The sequence below is a fragment of the Apodemus sylvaticus genome, chromosome 1 (assembly GCF_947179515.1).
Source record: "Apodemus sylvaticus chromosome 1, mApoSyl1.1, whole genome shotgun sequence".
NCBI classification, from domain to species: domain Eukaryota; kingdom Metazoa; phylum Chordata; class Mammalia; order Rodentia; family Muridae; genus Apodemus; species Apodemus sylvaticus.
This window is the reverse complement of record NC_067472.1, coordinates 70,435,451-70,452,470: the sequence shown is the minus strand read 5'-3', so window position 1 is coordinate 70,452,470 and position 17,020 is coordinate 70,435,451. Positions and strand designations below refer to the sequence as shown.

Below are 17,020 nucleotides of genomic sequence, written 5' to 3'. Positions count from 1 at the left end.
AAACCTGCAGTTGCTTACCCTACCACCAGGTGGCGGTAACATTGTGTGCTGCCATGATCAAAGCCCTTAGAACTCTGTTTAATGATGATTAACAAACAAATACAACTTTATTCAGGAATCAATTCATTTACACAATGTTTCCACTATGTTTCATCATTAGCAGTAAGAAATCCTCTATTTAAAAACTCACTATTAAAATCTTAACCAAGAGCCAGCAGGATGACTCTGTAGCTAAGGGAACTTGCCACCAAGCCTGATGACCTGAGCTTGATCCTGAGATTCACATGGTTGAAAGAGAGAATCAACCCCTGCTAAGCTTTCCTCTGTCTCTGGTCACACACACACACACACACACACAGGAATAAATGGGACCTGGAGAGTTAGCTCAATGGTTAGGAACATTGGCTAATCTTCCAAAGGACCTTACTTTGATTCCCAACACCCACAAGATGGTCTACAACTATCTGAAATTCCAATCCTTGGAACCCAGCACCCTCTCCTGTCCTCTTCAGACACTATATGCATGTGGTACACAGATACACATACAGGCAAAATACCTGTGGGCATAAAACAAAAAAATAAAAAATAAAAAAATAATTGTGATGAAATCATTTTTTTTAAAACCAACAAGACACATTTTTCCACATAGATAAGTTCTTAAAGAAATTAGTAAGCATCTAGAACTTCTGTCTTTAATGTTCCTATTGGGAGCCTGGTTGTGATACTAGGTCCTATTGCTATCTTTGTATCAAGTGTGCTGGACCGTGGAAGAGTTGGTCACTGGACCATGCACAGGGATCAGTCTAGTGCTCTATGGGTGATACTACTCTATATATGATATCACTCTATAGGTGTTATTGCTCCATAGGTGCTATTATTCTATAGGTGCTATTATTCTATAGGTGACGTTACTCCATAGGCAATACTGAGAGCATAAACATTTCACTTGAGGCCCCAGCTCTGCTCCTGGGCATAGAGCTGCAGGGTAGAGTTCCCTGGTGGAAGTGCAGAGCTGTCAGGGAAAATGTGTGTGCTGTAGCCACCCAGTGCAAGCAGAACCGGCACCGTCCCATGCATCTTAGGTGTTATAATTAGAGCAGACTGAGGACCCTTGAGGGACACTATAGGATTTCATACTGTATATAGAGGACCTCGGTAAGTCCTGGTTCTTGGGCATTCCAGTCTGCTGATCTCTGTAACATGGACCCCAGAGGAATACTCCTGCCCTTCCTGACTTCTGCCAACTCTGGCTTTTCATAGGAAGCCAGGGTTGGAGTCGGTAGTTTGCTAAGTCACACTGAGTTTTCTTCCTCCACTGCCCTGCCTCTAAAACCTCTTGTCATGTGACAAGTTCCTTCTCTGTTTCCCTCACTCAGCAGTCCAGTTTATATATTATGGAGGTTAGGCAGAATTTGTCAGAAGACTTCCAATCCAAACGCCTAATCTATGTCAGGTTCCGAGGATGAGGTCAGTAGTTAGAGTCTGAGTCTGTTGGAACAAGGAAGGGGGCATCCATGGATAATCTTAACTAAGTTTTTTGTCTCACTTGTCAAAATCACATGCTAAAAGACACATTTGTCACTTGACCTAGATAGCCTGATGGCCAGACTAATGCCAGACAGGAAACAATGTATTACCTATGAGAAAGAGAGTAATAAGCAGCTAAATGACCTCAACATGGACAGCTTACAGAGACACCATGGTTCTCTACTGAATGAAAGGGTCTCCAGTTCCTCTCGAGACCCAGCATGCACAAAGGAGATGACATTAGTTCCGTTCCACTTGCCAGGCTGCACTGACCCACTGGCTCCTCTGGGCATAGGCTTCCGTGCATGAGGCCCTGGACTCAGTCTGCTGCAGTACTCCAAAAAAAAAAAAAAAGAAAGAAAAAGCGATGCGAACTCACCAAGCAGGGCACTGCAGCATCAGTGTGTGATGAGATGCCTGCTTCTCCCCTGATACACAGTGGCCGCTGTCCCTGGCATCCCCAGCCTCTCACTGCGGCCACTACAGAGTGGCAGGGTCACTGCTTGGAACTGAAAGAACTGATCTGTGGCCCCAGGTACTATCCAGAGATAATCCAGAGATTATCCTAACTGATGGATTAATGAGTCTCCTTGCCTTTCCAATATTTGTGTTTTAATTTTTTTGGTTTTGGGTTGGTTTTTGTTTTGTTTTTGGTTTTTGGCTTTGTTTTTTGTTTTTGTTTTTGTTTTTGTTTTGTTTTGTTTTTGCAATGACCATGGTTTATATTTTTTATGCTGACCCTGATCTTTATACTTCTTTTTTTAATTTTATCATGCTATTTTAATTATATAATAATTTTATCATTTGGGTTTGTTGTTTTATACATGTATTTGATTTCTGAACTATTCACCTCCCCTTGTTCCCTCTTACTTCTGCTAACCCACTTCTGCCTCCTTCCGCCCCAACTTTCATGCCCTTTCTTCTTTTCAGGGTTACCCAGTGAGTTTTATTAAGGCTCTTCCTGAAGCGTGAGGGAGGGTTGTTATGTATAGACGTGTATGCACCTTGCCCGTTGCTGTATCCCTGAAGGTGTCTCTTCCTCCTCTAGCAACCAAATTTCATGTCATGTTTAAGTATAGTCAGTGACATCTCTAAAGCTCCAAGGGTTGACCTTGAACCTGGTCCCATCTCTTTCCATGCCATTTGCCAGGACCCCCCAGGAAGGGAGGAGAGATGGGCTTCAGGAAGAGTGAGGCTCTCCACAGTGCCTCCTCGGGAGCCCGCAGTCTCTGGTGTGTGCTCAGACTCTACTGTTCCATCCCAGAGTGGTGAACTCTCCTGACGTGCCTGTCATTGTTCTCTAAGTAAGATGAGCACCTGCAATAGAGACTTTCCAGTCAGGATACGGAGAAGGAAGGTAACTGAGGGGAACCCTGCCCCCTCACTAATGTGAACACACAACTAACACCCGAGTGTTTCAAAGCCTGCTTCTCAGCCCTGAACATCAATTTTGGCATGAGAACAGGCAGGAGATCAAACGGAAGCCATGATCTTGGCCATGCTGGACCCTTCCTACTGTAGGTCTTCAGGGTTCAGGTCTGCCTGCCAGTGGCTGCAGGCTGCTGCTCTCCAAACTCACAGCAGCCCGTCATGATTTCCCAGGATATACACAACCTCTTTTCCTGTTTTCTTTTTTTTTTTTTTCCAGTGGGCTCAGGTTTGGGAATATGTTGGCAGGCACATGTATCCAGTTCTGCCAAGAAAATAAAAATAGAAGTCGGATCAGATGTGTTCCTCACCTTAGAATTAGTCACCTGTCACTCCACCGGTGCTGTTTGCGGTCTTCAGGGAGGGAGGGGTGTCTCACACAGAGGTGCCCAGCAACCCCAGGGCACAGATCCCAGTCTCCTTGCTCAGTGTGGTTACAAATGCAGACCCAGGCCTGCTGGGTGGGACAGGGCAACAAACCCTTTTCTTTGCAGATCCCAGCAGGTCAAAGAGAAAATCAAAAGCGTACTCTTTCAAAAGAGAAGTGGAAAACGGGTATTCATTTACCGAACTCTCCAGTTATTTATGAGCACAGCTTGGAGGCAGCCTACAGGGCCACCTCGGCTCCCTCTCTCCTGGTTCCATCATCTACCCTTGTTTATTACATCCAGCTCCATGCTCTTTGATTTACTCTGGCTGAAACAAAAATGCTCACAGTGAAACCTTTCTTTGGCCTTGTTTGGCTTGGGCTAATTTTTTTCATTTATATTCTTTTTTTAAATTTTTTTCTTTATTGATATATTTTTTATTTACATTTCAAATGATTTCTCCTTTTCTGGGTCCCCACTCCCCGCAAGTCCCATAAGCCCTCTTCCCTCCCCCTGTTCCTCCATCTACCCCTTCCCACTTCCCTGTTCTCGTATTCCCCTATACTGTTGCACTGAGTCTTTCCAGAACCAGGGGCCACTCCTCCATTCTTTTTGGACATCATTTAATATGTGGATTATGTCTTGGGTACTCAAAGTTTCTAGGCTAACATCCACTTATCAGTTAGTGCATACCATGATTGATCTTTTGAGACTGTGGTACCTCACTTAGTATGATGTTCTCCAGCTCCATCCATTTGTCTAAGAATTTCATGAATTCATTGTTTCTAATGGCTGAATAGTACTCCATTCTGTAAATATACCACATTTTTTGTATTCATTCCTCCATTGAGGGACACCTGGGTTCTTTCCAGCTTCTGGCTGCTACAAATAGGGCTGCTATGAACATAGTGGAGCATGTGTCATTATTGCATGCTGAAGACTCCTCTGGGTATATGCCCAGGAGTGGTATAGCAGGGTCCTCAGGAAGTGTCATGCCCAGTTTTCTGTGTGAGGGTCCCCTTCACTGTATTTTTGGGAATGTGCTAACTGACTGCTTTTTGTTAAACCCAGATACTGCACCATCGACCCTAGCTGGAGGTGATGGGAGGTTCTCTGTTCTGTGGTCCTTGTGTATGCACAATTTTCCTACAGTAAGACCCTGTTCGATGGTTGGATTCCTGAACATCATAGTGACTGAGTGCTGTCACTAGAATAGGCAGTCTTAGAAGGGGTAGAGAATACAACTAGGGGACCTAAGATAAACTCTTTGCTTTGTGCCATGATTGTTTGAGACTCAATTACTTTTCTGTTGATATGATAGAGCACAATAACTAAAAAAAGGCAACTTACAGAAGAAAGGATCTATTTCACCTTAAGGTTCCAGAGAGAGAGAGAGAGAGAGAGAGAGAGAGAGAGAGAGACAGAGACAGAGACAGAGACAGAGACAGAGAGAGAGCAAAATGGAAGAGGAGGCAGGGCGGCGGGCTGCTGAGCAGGAAGCTGAGGGATTATGTTCCCATCTACACCCTGGAAGCAGAGAAAGAAAACTGGAGGTGGAGCAAGACTAGAAACTCTCAAAAGCCCACCCCCAGTGACGTACTTCCTCCACCAAGGCCACACCCCCTGAAGGTTCCATAACCTTCCCAAACACAGCCGCTGACTCAGGACCAAGTGTTCAAAAACCCGACCTATGGGAACATTTTTCATTCAAACCACCACTGTCATCTTGTTCTTCCTTTCTCTCCAAAGGAAAAGAAAACTGCGGGCATCTCCTTGACCCTCATTGACCCACAGCCAGGTCCATCGTTAGACGTCAGCCAGACGTGTGTCAGGGGGAAACCCAAAATATGGATGTCCAAAAATAATTAAATTAATACGAGCATCCGACAGCCCTGCCCAACTTACGAGCTCAGGGACTGTGGACTTGTGACAGTTCCGCCCCAGGGATATCACAACACAAAGGTCTCGGGCTACTCCAGCCAGATGGGTTTTCTGTACCAAAGGAAAGGGTGGCGGCCCCTGGAGACGCAGCTCTTATTTTCTTGTAGCTTAGTTCTCCAATGGCCGCCCGGGCAGCTGTTTGCTCTGCTTTGTGTGTTTCTCCCAGCTTGGAACAATCAAAGCCACGAGTGACAGACAGAACTTTATGACACTGAAATTACAGTTGATGAACAACTTGCTGTCACGATCTCCTGCTTTCTGAAGCATTGGCTCTGACATCTTTTAGGCATAATACAAGGAAAATGTCACCTGAGAAATTGAATATAATGGCATTTTCAGGGGACCACTTTGCAGCGCTTGCACGCCTCTCAGAAGTGTTAAGGCAAATGGGCAGAATCACACCATTGTCGCTTCAGACAAGATACCATTTAGCAAAAGTTGAAAATTCGGATTCTAATTAAATTCAGGTTCCTTATCAGAGATTACATTTCTGTACCTGTGTCCACTCCATTAAAAACATCTTTTGGCTTATGAGAACGCTCCACTTCCTTATGCATAGTTATTTATAATAGACACATTCACGTAATGACTCTCTTGACAGAAATCTGCATTTGTTGGGCTATAAAGAAAACCAGATTCTGTATTGTGTTTCCTGATTGTGTCCAAGTATTAATAAGATTAATTAACTCCAGATCAGCTGCTAGTGTTAATAAGAAAATGTCACAAATAATTCACTCAGGTGTATCATTTCTCATGCACCCTGCTGAAGAGGCAGTGCTAGTTAGAATATGGTGGCTTGAAGAGAAAGTGAGCATTCTGCAATGAAGAATGAAAGACTGCCGCCCAGGAGCACCACCCCTGCCTCAGCATGTCCTCTCAGGAGTCTGGTGTATCAGTCAGCAAGTGTGTGTGTGTGTGTGTGTGTGTGTGTGTGTTAGAATGGCTTACAGGCTGTGGTCCAGGTAGTCCCACAATAGCTATCTCATGACATAAAGGCCAAGAATCCCATAATTGTTCATTCTATGAAACTAGGTGTCTAAACAGTCCCATAAGGTGTGCTGGTATCCCAGGGAAGACCTAGAGACCTACTGGTTTTCAGTCTACGTTGGAATCCCAGAGAAGCAGATTCTAATACCAGCAGAGATGAACTTGCCAGCAAGAGTGAAGGCAGGCAGGCAAAAGCAAAAGCTTCCTCCCTTTGCATACAGGCTGCCACTCTTAGGTGTAGCCCAGATATAGGCTGGATCTTCCTACCTCCAATAATCCAATCAAGAAAAATCCATCACCGGTATGCCCAGCTGCTTGAGTTTGTAGTTGATTCTACATGTTGTTAGATGACAACAGAGATTACCCATCACAGCCTGCCTGCCTGCCTCTGTGTAGAAAGGTTCATGGAAGCCTCACTTCTGCACATCAGCACATGAGCTAGGTCTTGCCACTGCTCTCTCCCCTTACCTTCCATGGCTCTCATCAAGCCCCAGATACACTCACCTATGCCATTCCCCAAGTATCGTGAATTCAGAGATGGGACAGTCTCACCAAATAGGCTTGGTAGGCTCGGCTAGCCGCTGAGGCCTAGGAAACCACCTCCCCAGTGCAGGGAGTACCAATGTGTCCCACCTCATCTTTGCTTTTTATTATCAGAGGATCAAACCCAGGTCTCCAGGCTTGCAAGGCAGGCCCATTACCTCCTGAGCCCAACAAAGCTGTTCTTTATATAAATGCATGCCTATCACACAGCAGCCCAAGGTAGTAGACCCTGCTCTTTCTGCAGTCCCATGATCCAGTGGGTGCTCTGTGTGCTTTGACTACAGGCATTCAAAAATCACAGAGGTGTCAAATAGACCAAACCTCTCCATGCCACCTTAGAGACAGGGAACTTATGAGACCTGCACTCTCCCTGTCTCAGCTCCCATGCATGTCAGATGGGGCTATCCCATCCCCAATCCCCTGCTCTGTCTGAGTAGCAGATGATCATGTCTTTCATTCATGTGCTACAACTGACTTCTTGTGAAACCACCTTATCTAGTCAATATATAAGGAGATCTCTTCTCAAAATAAGTATCCAAACAGCCTCTCTAAAAGAACAACAATAAATATAATAGTACATAGTATCAAGAAGTACACTGAAGGAGTCATGCCCACAGGTGGCAAGTTTTTAAATATTGCTTTTTATTATTACTGTATGCACATGTATGATTTGGGGAGGGGGCACATGCCATGGCATGTGTGTGGACAGAAGAGGATAGCCCTATAGGGTTTGTTTTCTCTTCCTACCTTTATGTGGGTTCCAGGGTCATACTTGGAGCTTGGTGGCAGATACCTTTACCTACTGTGTCATCTTGCTGACCAGAAATTCACGTAGAGGATAGTGTCTCATTGCTTGCTCATGATTGAACTCTTGAATTCTATCCACATTTTCTCCCTTATGGGTGTATATTGGTGTAATGTGCATATGTGTGTGGAGATGAGAGGTTCACTTTAAGTGTCATCTCTTCATACCCTCTACTTTATTTCCTGAGGCGGGGTCTCTCACTGAGTTCAGAGCTTACTGTGTAGGCTAGCCTAGCTCTCAGACTGCCCCAGTCTCTGCCTCTCATGCACTGCGGCTCCTCAGCACTGCCACGCCTGCCCAGCTTTTACATGGATGCTGGGGTTCTGAGCTCCAGTCCACATCCTTACATGGCGAATGTACTATCTACTGAACCAACCGTCTCCTCATCCCTCAGTCTCCACATGAATTAAAGCACTCAAAATCCTTATAAGGAAGATTGCGTTCACAACCATAGAAACTCCATCCAAACTCCCAGGGCCTGTGTTGCTGTGTTCTGCGTGCTCAAACCCCTTTTGAAAATTCCACCCCTTCTTTTTAAAATAATAGATGTTGCATTTCTTGATTGAAAGGTCAACACAAGATAAAATTCATCCCAGAAATGGTTGGCCCAATATTGGAAATGACATTGATTCCCGAGACAGAACTTCGAAAAGCCACTCTTCCCATCTTCTTCGACATGATGCAGTGTGAATTCCACTCCACCCGGAGCTTCCAAATGGTAAGGGGGTAATGTGTAAAGAGTGTGAAGACCAGTGGGACAGACGAAACAAACAAAAAAAAAATGGGAAGACACGGATGATTCCAGAGCTAACGGTGACACACACACAAAACAGTTCTCCACAGCTCAGAGTAAATGCTGTGACCATCCTTAGTGAAGAATCTATCTCCTTTGTTGTCTTCTATCTTCCTTGTTGGGAAGGGGATGGCTGGTTTCTAGCTGTCTCCTTCTGGTTTTTATAGGGACTTTACATCAAATCCTAGATTAAAGTCCCTTGAGGCTGGAAAGGGAGCTTGATGGGTTTAAAGTATCTGCTGTGCAAACATGAAGATCCAAATTTGAATCACCAGCATCCATGTTAAAAAAAAAAAAAAGCCTAGCATAGGCATGCATACCAGTGCTGGGGCATAGTCATAGGGCATATAGGTCATAGGACCATAAAAGTGTGTGGGTTGGCTTGCCAGCTGGCCAACCTAGCCAAAAAGGTGAGTTTCGCATTCAGTGTGATATTCTGTCTTGGGGAATAAGGTGGAGACTGAGAATAGGACACTCATCATCCTTTGGCTTCTGCAGATGGGCTCTGCACTCACGCGCACACACACACACACACACACACACACACATACACACAAGCACAAGCACATGCACACACATATTGTGTGTGCATGTAATTTTAAATCTTATTTTAACGGGGATATAACACTTCAGGAAGCACATTGACTCCTTTTTTTTTGCCCTAGGCTGCTTAGTTTCCACTACCAACCAATAAGTGTACTGTGTGCCTGCTCATTCACATAGCTTGAATTCGTATTGAATGTTTCCTCAGTATACATACTCAGAAATGCAATTTTAGAATCAAAATGCTTTTGTACCATTTGACATTATTGCCAAATTGTTTGATATTATTACTATAAGCTTTGACCTGCCTCCACTGCTGCTGCCTCAAAAGCCTGGTTCCAGTGTCACTCCAGGCTTGCTGAAACTATAAATTATAATCTAATATACTTTTTTCCCAGGCATAAAATTCATCACACTTTTGAATTTCATATGAATCAAGCACAAAGAAAGACTTGTGAAAACTGCTATTAAATTTAAAAACTCAGATAAATGGAGAAAAGGTATTTATATAGATAAATGTCACAAGCCCAGAAAACTAAAATCATATGCCTTGAAAACCATTTATATCATTTCTCATTTTTATACGTAGTTTTTGGGTCAAAGTAAAGGTCAAGGGTAGGTGAAATGAAGATGAACGGGGGTGGTTCTGCAATTCCCCTCTCTCCTGTGTGTCTTTGTACCCGGTTGCTGTATTATAGAGGTTTCTAAATATCTTACAGTAACATTCTAAAGAAGTGCTTCAAATGTTCTGATCTCCCCCGGGTTTGATGGAAAATGATATAAAGTCACTGAGAACCGTAGAAGCAAGCACCAGTGTAAACACTCCTTTTGGGCATTCAGACTCTGTCCTTTGTTTTTGCACAGAGCTAAAATTCCTGAGTCACCCAACAAAGAAGCGAGGCTCCCCAGATCCCAGCTCATGTTCTATAAGCATTTCACTGACTTAAAGCACACCTTACTTGGATATAGGCAAATAAAAGCACAGCTATGAACAAGCAGATCCACAAAAGAGCTGATGTTGGACTAAGCATGGTTTCATCCAGCACTTTGCTTAAATCTCACTGGCTGTTTTCCATTTGTGTGGAGACACACTGGGTTGCATGCATTGACAACTCTCTAAGTGAAGCAAATCAAAAGACAAAAAACCAAAAACCGTAAAGCTTGTAGAAGCAATCTTGTGATTACCAGCATTCCCTCCTCACCAGAACAAATACCCCAGATAATCTATTTATAAAGAGAAAGGGTTTGTTTTGGCTCCCTCTTTGAGTTTCACTGGATACCAGCTGTCCCTGTGTGGGGTCTTTGGTAAGGCAGCCCATCACAGCAGGACTGGAGAAGTAGTGCAGTAAAACAGCTCATCTCAGGACCAGGGAGAGCTGAGACCACGCGCTCTCCCTCAGAAGTGCACCTATTGGTCTACTCAGCCTAGACACCTCCTGCACTAAAGGTTTCCTGGAGACCAAGCTTCTGTCACATGGGACAATAGAGAAGCCAGCTATAGCAGGTCTCTTTGGTGGCAGTCTGTCTCAGGGGGTTGGAAAAAAAAAATCAACTACTTCTGCTTCCCAGGACGATGTACTGTCCAAACCTTCCCATCACCCATTTTTCTGCTGGTATCCTGTCCACTTGGTTTTCTTGTATAAGGTAGTTACAGTGGCTTTTGCTTGCCTTCTCTGCCTCCTGAGCACAGTCATTTGAGAAGCCTCACCTTGCCCTTTCTCAACTCCTCCAACCTCCATCCTTCTCCCTGCTCTGCCACACCAAGGCTCTCCTGGACCACAGCACTTATCCGTTGACTTCCTCTGCCCTTCTAGCCCTTTCCTGCTTTCACTCTGGCAAGTCCTTGTCAGTTTGTTCTCTTAAATCAGAAGCCACGATCTCTATTCCTTATTGGCAACCTCTACAGCTACATCCTGGCTGGGCGCATGCTTAGCCACCAGGACACAGCTGGCTCAGCCTGCCTCTCCATCCAGGAGCTGCTGGGATGGGGACGGTTGGCTGCCGTTTAACTAATCCGCCACAAATGCAATTATCTAACCTGATTAGTCACATCAGTGAGGGCTTAAATTGCCTCCACTTTTATAGCAGATGCACAAACCTAATGGAGTGAGGGGAAGGCATTAGGGCTTTTTGTTTTTCGGCAGCTTTCGTGCTTTGGTCACAGGACACAGCATCTTCCAAAGATTGTGCTTCCACAGCAGAGAAGTTGCTATGTTGATGTTCCCAAAATATGCATTATGGCCAGGTTATTTTGATCACTTGTAATTGGAGTTTGGAGGTAACCTCTTGGGTTCATGGGGAAACCTCCATTTTACTCAAAATTAAGTGGTATCTAACCATGACTGGTGTTTTAGAAACACGTGCTGCAAATTGGTTTTCCCAGAGTTGCCTGGAGTTGTTACCCTTGCACCCCCCAGCCACAATGGTAATGTTTTATTAGCATGTTCTTTTCAATGCAGTTCCTGAGAGTGCAGAAAACTTCAGAAACTACTGTGCACTTACCCTGTCCAGCCTCTCCAAGGTCCTTCCATTGGCTGGCCTCCTGTGGTGGTATGGTATGATAGTATAGAGTTACCCATTCAATAACCACAGCCTCCTGGAGCCTATGACATCCTTTCTTGAATTGAGTCATCTTGATTTCTTCAGTTCTGGACAGATCTCACCAGAACCATGAAAGTCTACAGGGCCCAGGGATGTGGCTCAGTTGGTAGAGTCTTTACCTGGCATGCACAAAGCCATGGATTTGATTCCCAATCACTGAATAAACATAGCTTGGTGGTACATGTATAATCTTTTGGAGGTAAAGGCAGAAGGATCAAAATTTCAAGGTCATTCTCAGCTGCCTATCAAATACATGAGACACTGGCTCAAAAAACAGTCTAGGAAAGGTGAAATAATAACAGGAAGGTATGTGGTCTCAGGGTCTCTGATGGTAGTAAACGTCGCCTACTAGCTAAGTTGTACAGGGACTGGGCGCAAACAGGTGGATCTGTGATCCAACATGAAGGGTCTGGGACAAGGCAGAAGTATATGAAATAAGAGGCAGCCTTTCAGAAATCCTTCCTGGCTATAGATGTGTATGTTCTTCTGGGCCAGGAGCCCTTCCTTCTTTAGGGGGAAGACATCATGGTGGGCAGATTTCTCTCTCCCCTCCCCAAATCTCCACTACCCCTGCCTCACACTGTCTTAGGAGCTCGTCCTTTTCCTCCTTGGTTGTGGATGCTCCAAGTAGCAGAGACAAGACCACATGTGAGAGTCTCAGCTGAGAGGCTTCCATATGTCCCTGGGTTGATCCCTCCTGACCCTGTAGCAGCTGCCATTGACAGAGGGACTTTCTTTGCCCTCTTGTCTTAGTTAGGGTTTCACTGATGTGAACAGACACCATGACCAATGCAAGTTTTATAAAAGACAACATTTAATTGGGGCTGGCTTACAGGCTCAGAGGTTCAGTCCATTGTCATCAAGGCAGAAACATGGCAGCATCCAGGCAGATATGGTACAGGAGGAGATGAGAGTTCTACATCTTCATCTGAAGGCTGCTAGTAGAAGACTGACTTGCAGGCAACTAGGGTGAGGGTCTTAAGCCCATACCCACAGTGACACTCCTACTCCAACAAGGTCACACCTCCTAATAGGGTCACTCATATAGGAACCATCACACCTCTCTACAAGAGTCTCCCCTCAACAGAAATCCATTTCTTTTCTTCTGCCCCTGTTTTGTCTCTGACTGTTACAAAAACCGTGGCTTTTTGATCTTCTCAGTCCTTTCTAAGACCCTCTCATGATCTGGTGTCTCACCCATCCACCTAAGTCATTCTCTCCTACCCCCTGTTCTGTGGGTTTCCCCTCCAGGAAGTCCCTGTTCCCCACCATTATAGCACTTTACTGTTGAATTCCATAGCTGCCAGCTACTATTACGGACTGGTATGCTGGAACAGAAGCTAAGGGACGAATGGGAGAGGGACGAAAGGAATGAGGGCTAAGACAATATTTCACTGATCAAAGCCGGAAACTTTAATGGCGCCCGACCTTTTAACAGTTTGGGCAAACCCTTCCCCCCAGACTCAGGGCTGAGTTCCGGTGGAAGTTGTCTAGCTTCTCTTGGAGGTCTTCATCTTGACTGCTCTGGCAGCTGGGTGGGTCACCTGCTTAATTCAGGAATTCCTAGACCTAGAGAAACAAGGAACTTAACCTTCCAGCACTCCACCCTAGGTGGAGCTGGATCCTGGCTATCTGGGAGAAGTTAACCTTGACCATAGTCCAGTACACTCTTAGTGCTCCACCCAAGGATAAAAGTTCCTGCTTTAACCTACTTCCCTATTATGTCCTAATGGCAGATTCCTGCCTGAAGCCAGGGATTGTCCTTGACCAAAGTCAAACTCTGACCACGTGCATGACTGCCCCATTATGGCTCTGTACACATTACCTCAACTCACCCTGGTTTTCATGGTCTGCCTGAATCCTCCTTCCACCTTATCCTACAGTAGTACGGGAGACGTGAGGAGACCTCCAGGTCTTCTTGCTCCATTGTCACCCACCTCCACACACTGGCCTCAGTAAAGAGAGGATGAACCATCTCTCAGCATTAACCTGACTTTTCCGCTTTCTGACTGAGAGCCTTCCAGAGAGAGGCACAGCCATCACGATCGCATGCTCACACTGCACTTAACTTCCAAAACATAAAAATGAAAGGAAAAAATAACTCCATACTTTAACTTCTGTCCTGACATATATTTGAAGAATTCCATTTGTTATGGTTTTGGACATGCAGAGCTCACAGCTGAGAAGTGTAACCAAATGGCCTTGCAGGCTGCATACTACTGATTTTAAAAAAAAATGCAGTGGAAAAGGTGAAATCATGTTCTCAATCATGGGGTTGTTTCATGTCATCTTTGTGAGACTCAGTAAACCGCTCCGCAACCTCCAGACACTTCCTTTTAATAGTAACAATATATGTGAATCATCTTGGTGTCATCCTGAGTTTAAGTTTGAATAATCTCCCCCTGCCACCCCTGCCGCTTACCTTAAACAAACAGTTGAACAACCCAAATGATTCAACTTGGTGGAACAATATTGGAAGCGTCTGCCACTTGGTTTTTAAAAAAAAAAAAGCCAATACAATTTGTAGTCTAATATGAATGTAAGTCTGGTGGAAATTTTATCTTGTTTATTCTCCAATTCATTTGGCAGTTGTATTTGTTGACTTGTTTATTTGTGTTCTTTATTTCAAAAGAAAACATAATCATATTGCTTTCAATGCTTCCAGAGTAACCATGGCATGGGGAATAGATTTGATTTCATTGAATTCATTCCCAAAGGTGGTCTGTAAGATCTTGACAGCCAATACCTTTGACTCCAAAAGTTGTGATTAACCTTCCAGCAAAGACATACTGAACCTCCCATAGTCTTTCTCCTTCATCTAAATCAAACTTGACTCTCTCTGAGGCCATTTTCTCAGAGTTCACTGTGATTGTGCTCAGCCAGATTATCCTCTTCAGGCTGAGTTGTGAGGGTCTACAAGGTATCTCAGACAGTCAGCAGCTGAGCCTCCCTGCTCTGAGGGCACAGTGTTGGGATCTCTCAACTCTTGAACAGGTCACAGAAGCTTCAAGGTCAGGGAGCTGCCTACTTGATAGACAGGAGGAATATGATTTTTTTTTAATATGGGATGAAATTCTAGAGATTAATTAAGTATATAATTAAGTTTACGAAGTGGTTAGGGAAGATAAATGTAATCTACATAAAAATATTAGTGTGTCTGAGCACGGGGATTAAAGGCCAAGTGACAGATTGAAGAATCTCATCAGGAGAGCAGGGAGACAGAGGCTTTTAATAAAGTACTGGCTTGTGTCTGTCTGCTGAGGCTTCTTCATGGACATATTTTCCATATAGACTCAGCCAACCATCTTCCTGTTTCTAAAGGCCTCTGGTAAATCCCGTGAGTAAGGTTATAGGGCTCCAGCAGCCCAGTCAGCTCCATGTGGAGGCAGAGGAGACAAAAAGAGGTGATTCCTTGGTGCTCTCTGAAACCAGGGAGTCGCCAAGCACCAAGTTCCTACCTTGTTGTGTCTTCTGAACTTTTTCTCATGAGAACAGTAGGAGAAAGTCAAGCACTTTGGGCAAAGAGAAATATTCACCAGGAAACTCTTTTGCTACTAGATGCAACAGGCTACACTCATAGGTTCACAAATTTCAACCAGATTGTGAAAAGCTCTTAGCCTTTGTTTATATTATTTACATTCAGATCTCTGTGATAAACAATCCTGGATACATTACATTACATCTTCCCAGCAGGAAGGCTGGTAAGATGGCTCAGTGAGTAGAGGCACGACATACACCCATGATTTTTAATAGCAGTAAACCTAACCCAAAATTATAGATTTCAAATGAATTATCATAGGCTTTAAGATTTTCCCTGGCTGAGATGCCCACTTTGTAGTTTCTGAAATAGTATTCAGTAGCCCATAGCTAACTTGGCCAGTAAGGCTGTGAAGCAGTAGCGTTTTTCTTAGTTAATTGAATTCACAGCATCAATGCCGATAAGGACAGTCCATCACAGCCAGTTGAAAAGAACCCTTCCGAATGCCTTCACTTGATGATCTCTTACATTTAATATTCTCAGGGGTATGCTGATATCAGAGACTTGAGATGCTCTATTCCATATTTTAAGTTGGATACCCTGTGGATGTTTTTGTAGCAATATTTGTGATTCAGAAAAAAAGAAGAAAATGTAATGATTCTGCTTATTCCGTCAGCGAGCCTCCACCACCATTTGAGCAGCACAATAAACACACTCTAATTTCATCCTAGACACAGAGCCCTGCTGCCTGTTACCACTGCAGGCTGACAAGGAACACAGTACACACAGCCTTTAAAAAAAAACCAGCCCTGCTCTATCAGCAAATGAACTGCCCCCAGTTTATTAGGATGGGACCATTTGATTCTGATTATGATAACAAGTCACAGTACACTAACATATTGATCCTCGTATGTTACGTTGAAAAAGAATGAATGAAGGCACAGAAACGAAAGGCTAGCTGAAGAGCCCTGCTGGTGTAGACCTCGCTGATACACAACAGAGTCGCCAGGTGTTTGTACAAATGTTCAACCTCAGCCCGGAGGTTGGTAAGTGGAGAAGCAACTGCTGTGATGTGCCTACGATTCAGCCACTCTTTGGAAAACATTAAATTCCTTAGTCAAGTTCCATAGGCAGCATATTGAAGGAGCCTGGGCGTGCTCATCTCCTTTTTGTGACAGCTAAGTTTACACACGGAAGCCTGTTATTTTCATAAAATGTTTCTGTGTATGGTTGCCAGTGTTAGAAGTCTTGCTTCTCTGACTCTCTATACCTTCCCAGTTATGCTCTCCTCTTACACACACATTTGAGTGTGATGTCTGAATTAAGTTGTTGTATGACAAATTTGTTTGGTGACTGTCATGTGTATGAAAGTAGTATCTCAAGTCAGTATATAACTGAGGAAGAACTTCTGATCTTCCTGCCTCTACCTCCCAAGTTTTGGGATTACAGATAGGTGTCACTATATCAGATTTTATAGAGTGCTGAGGATGGTTTCTTGTACGTCAGGCAAGCCCTTTACTAGTGATCTATACCTAGGGATGCAAGTTTTTGATCCTCAAGTAGACAGAGCGCAGGATGTCAGCAAAGAATGGGCTGGTTGGTACCGAAACAACTGGCTCTCTGGGACTTGTCCAGCCAATGGTGACATGGTTGAGCCACAACACCAGACACAGGACACTGACATGGGGCATGGGAAGTGCTACTGTGGCAGTGGCAGCTAATGCTAGGTTTTGAAGAAGCAGAAAGCAGTGCCCATGGAAGAGCCTCTGAGCTGGCACAGGCTCTCCTGTCCCTATTATGATGCAGTACGCAGAGCCTCACTTTCATCCGGCTGCACAAACATAAATTAGGGTGGGGGGGGTGCTTCTTGCTCAGCACTAAGGACTTGGCAGCCTCCCAGCAACCTTGGCCTTTATGATCTTCTCAGTCTTTTCGACCCTCTCATACTCTCCTCCCAGATAAATACTACTTTTTGATGGTCAGGCTTAAGAAGTTCAAGGCTTTTA

The 17,020-nt window shown here is 44.4% G+C and overlaps 1 protein-coding gene across 1 annotated transcript in view; it reads left to right on the top strand.

Annotated features, from left to right (window-relative positions):
• The window catches only part of Dock1 (dedicator of cytokinesis 1), a 510,172-nt gene that overhangs the window by 427,648 nt on the left and 65,504 nt on the right, over window positions 1-17,020 (top strand). Inside the window, exon 33 of the mRNA XM_052196505.1 lies at window positions 8,169-8,317. Coding sequence (XP_052052465.1) covers window positions 8,169-8,317 — 149 coding nt within the window. The remainder of the gene's footprint in view (window positions 1-8,168; window positions 8,318-17,020) is intronic.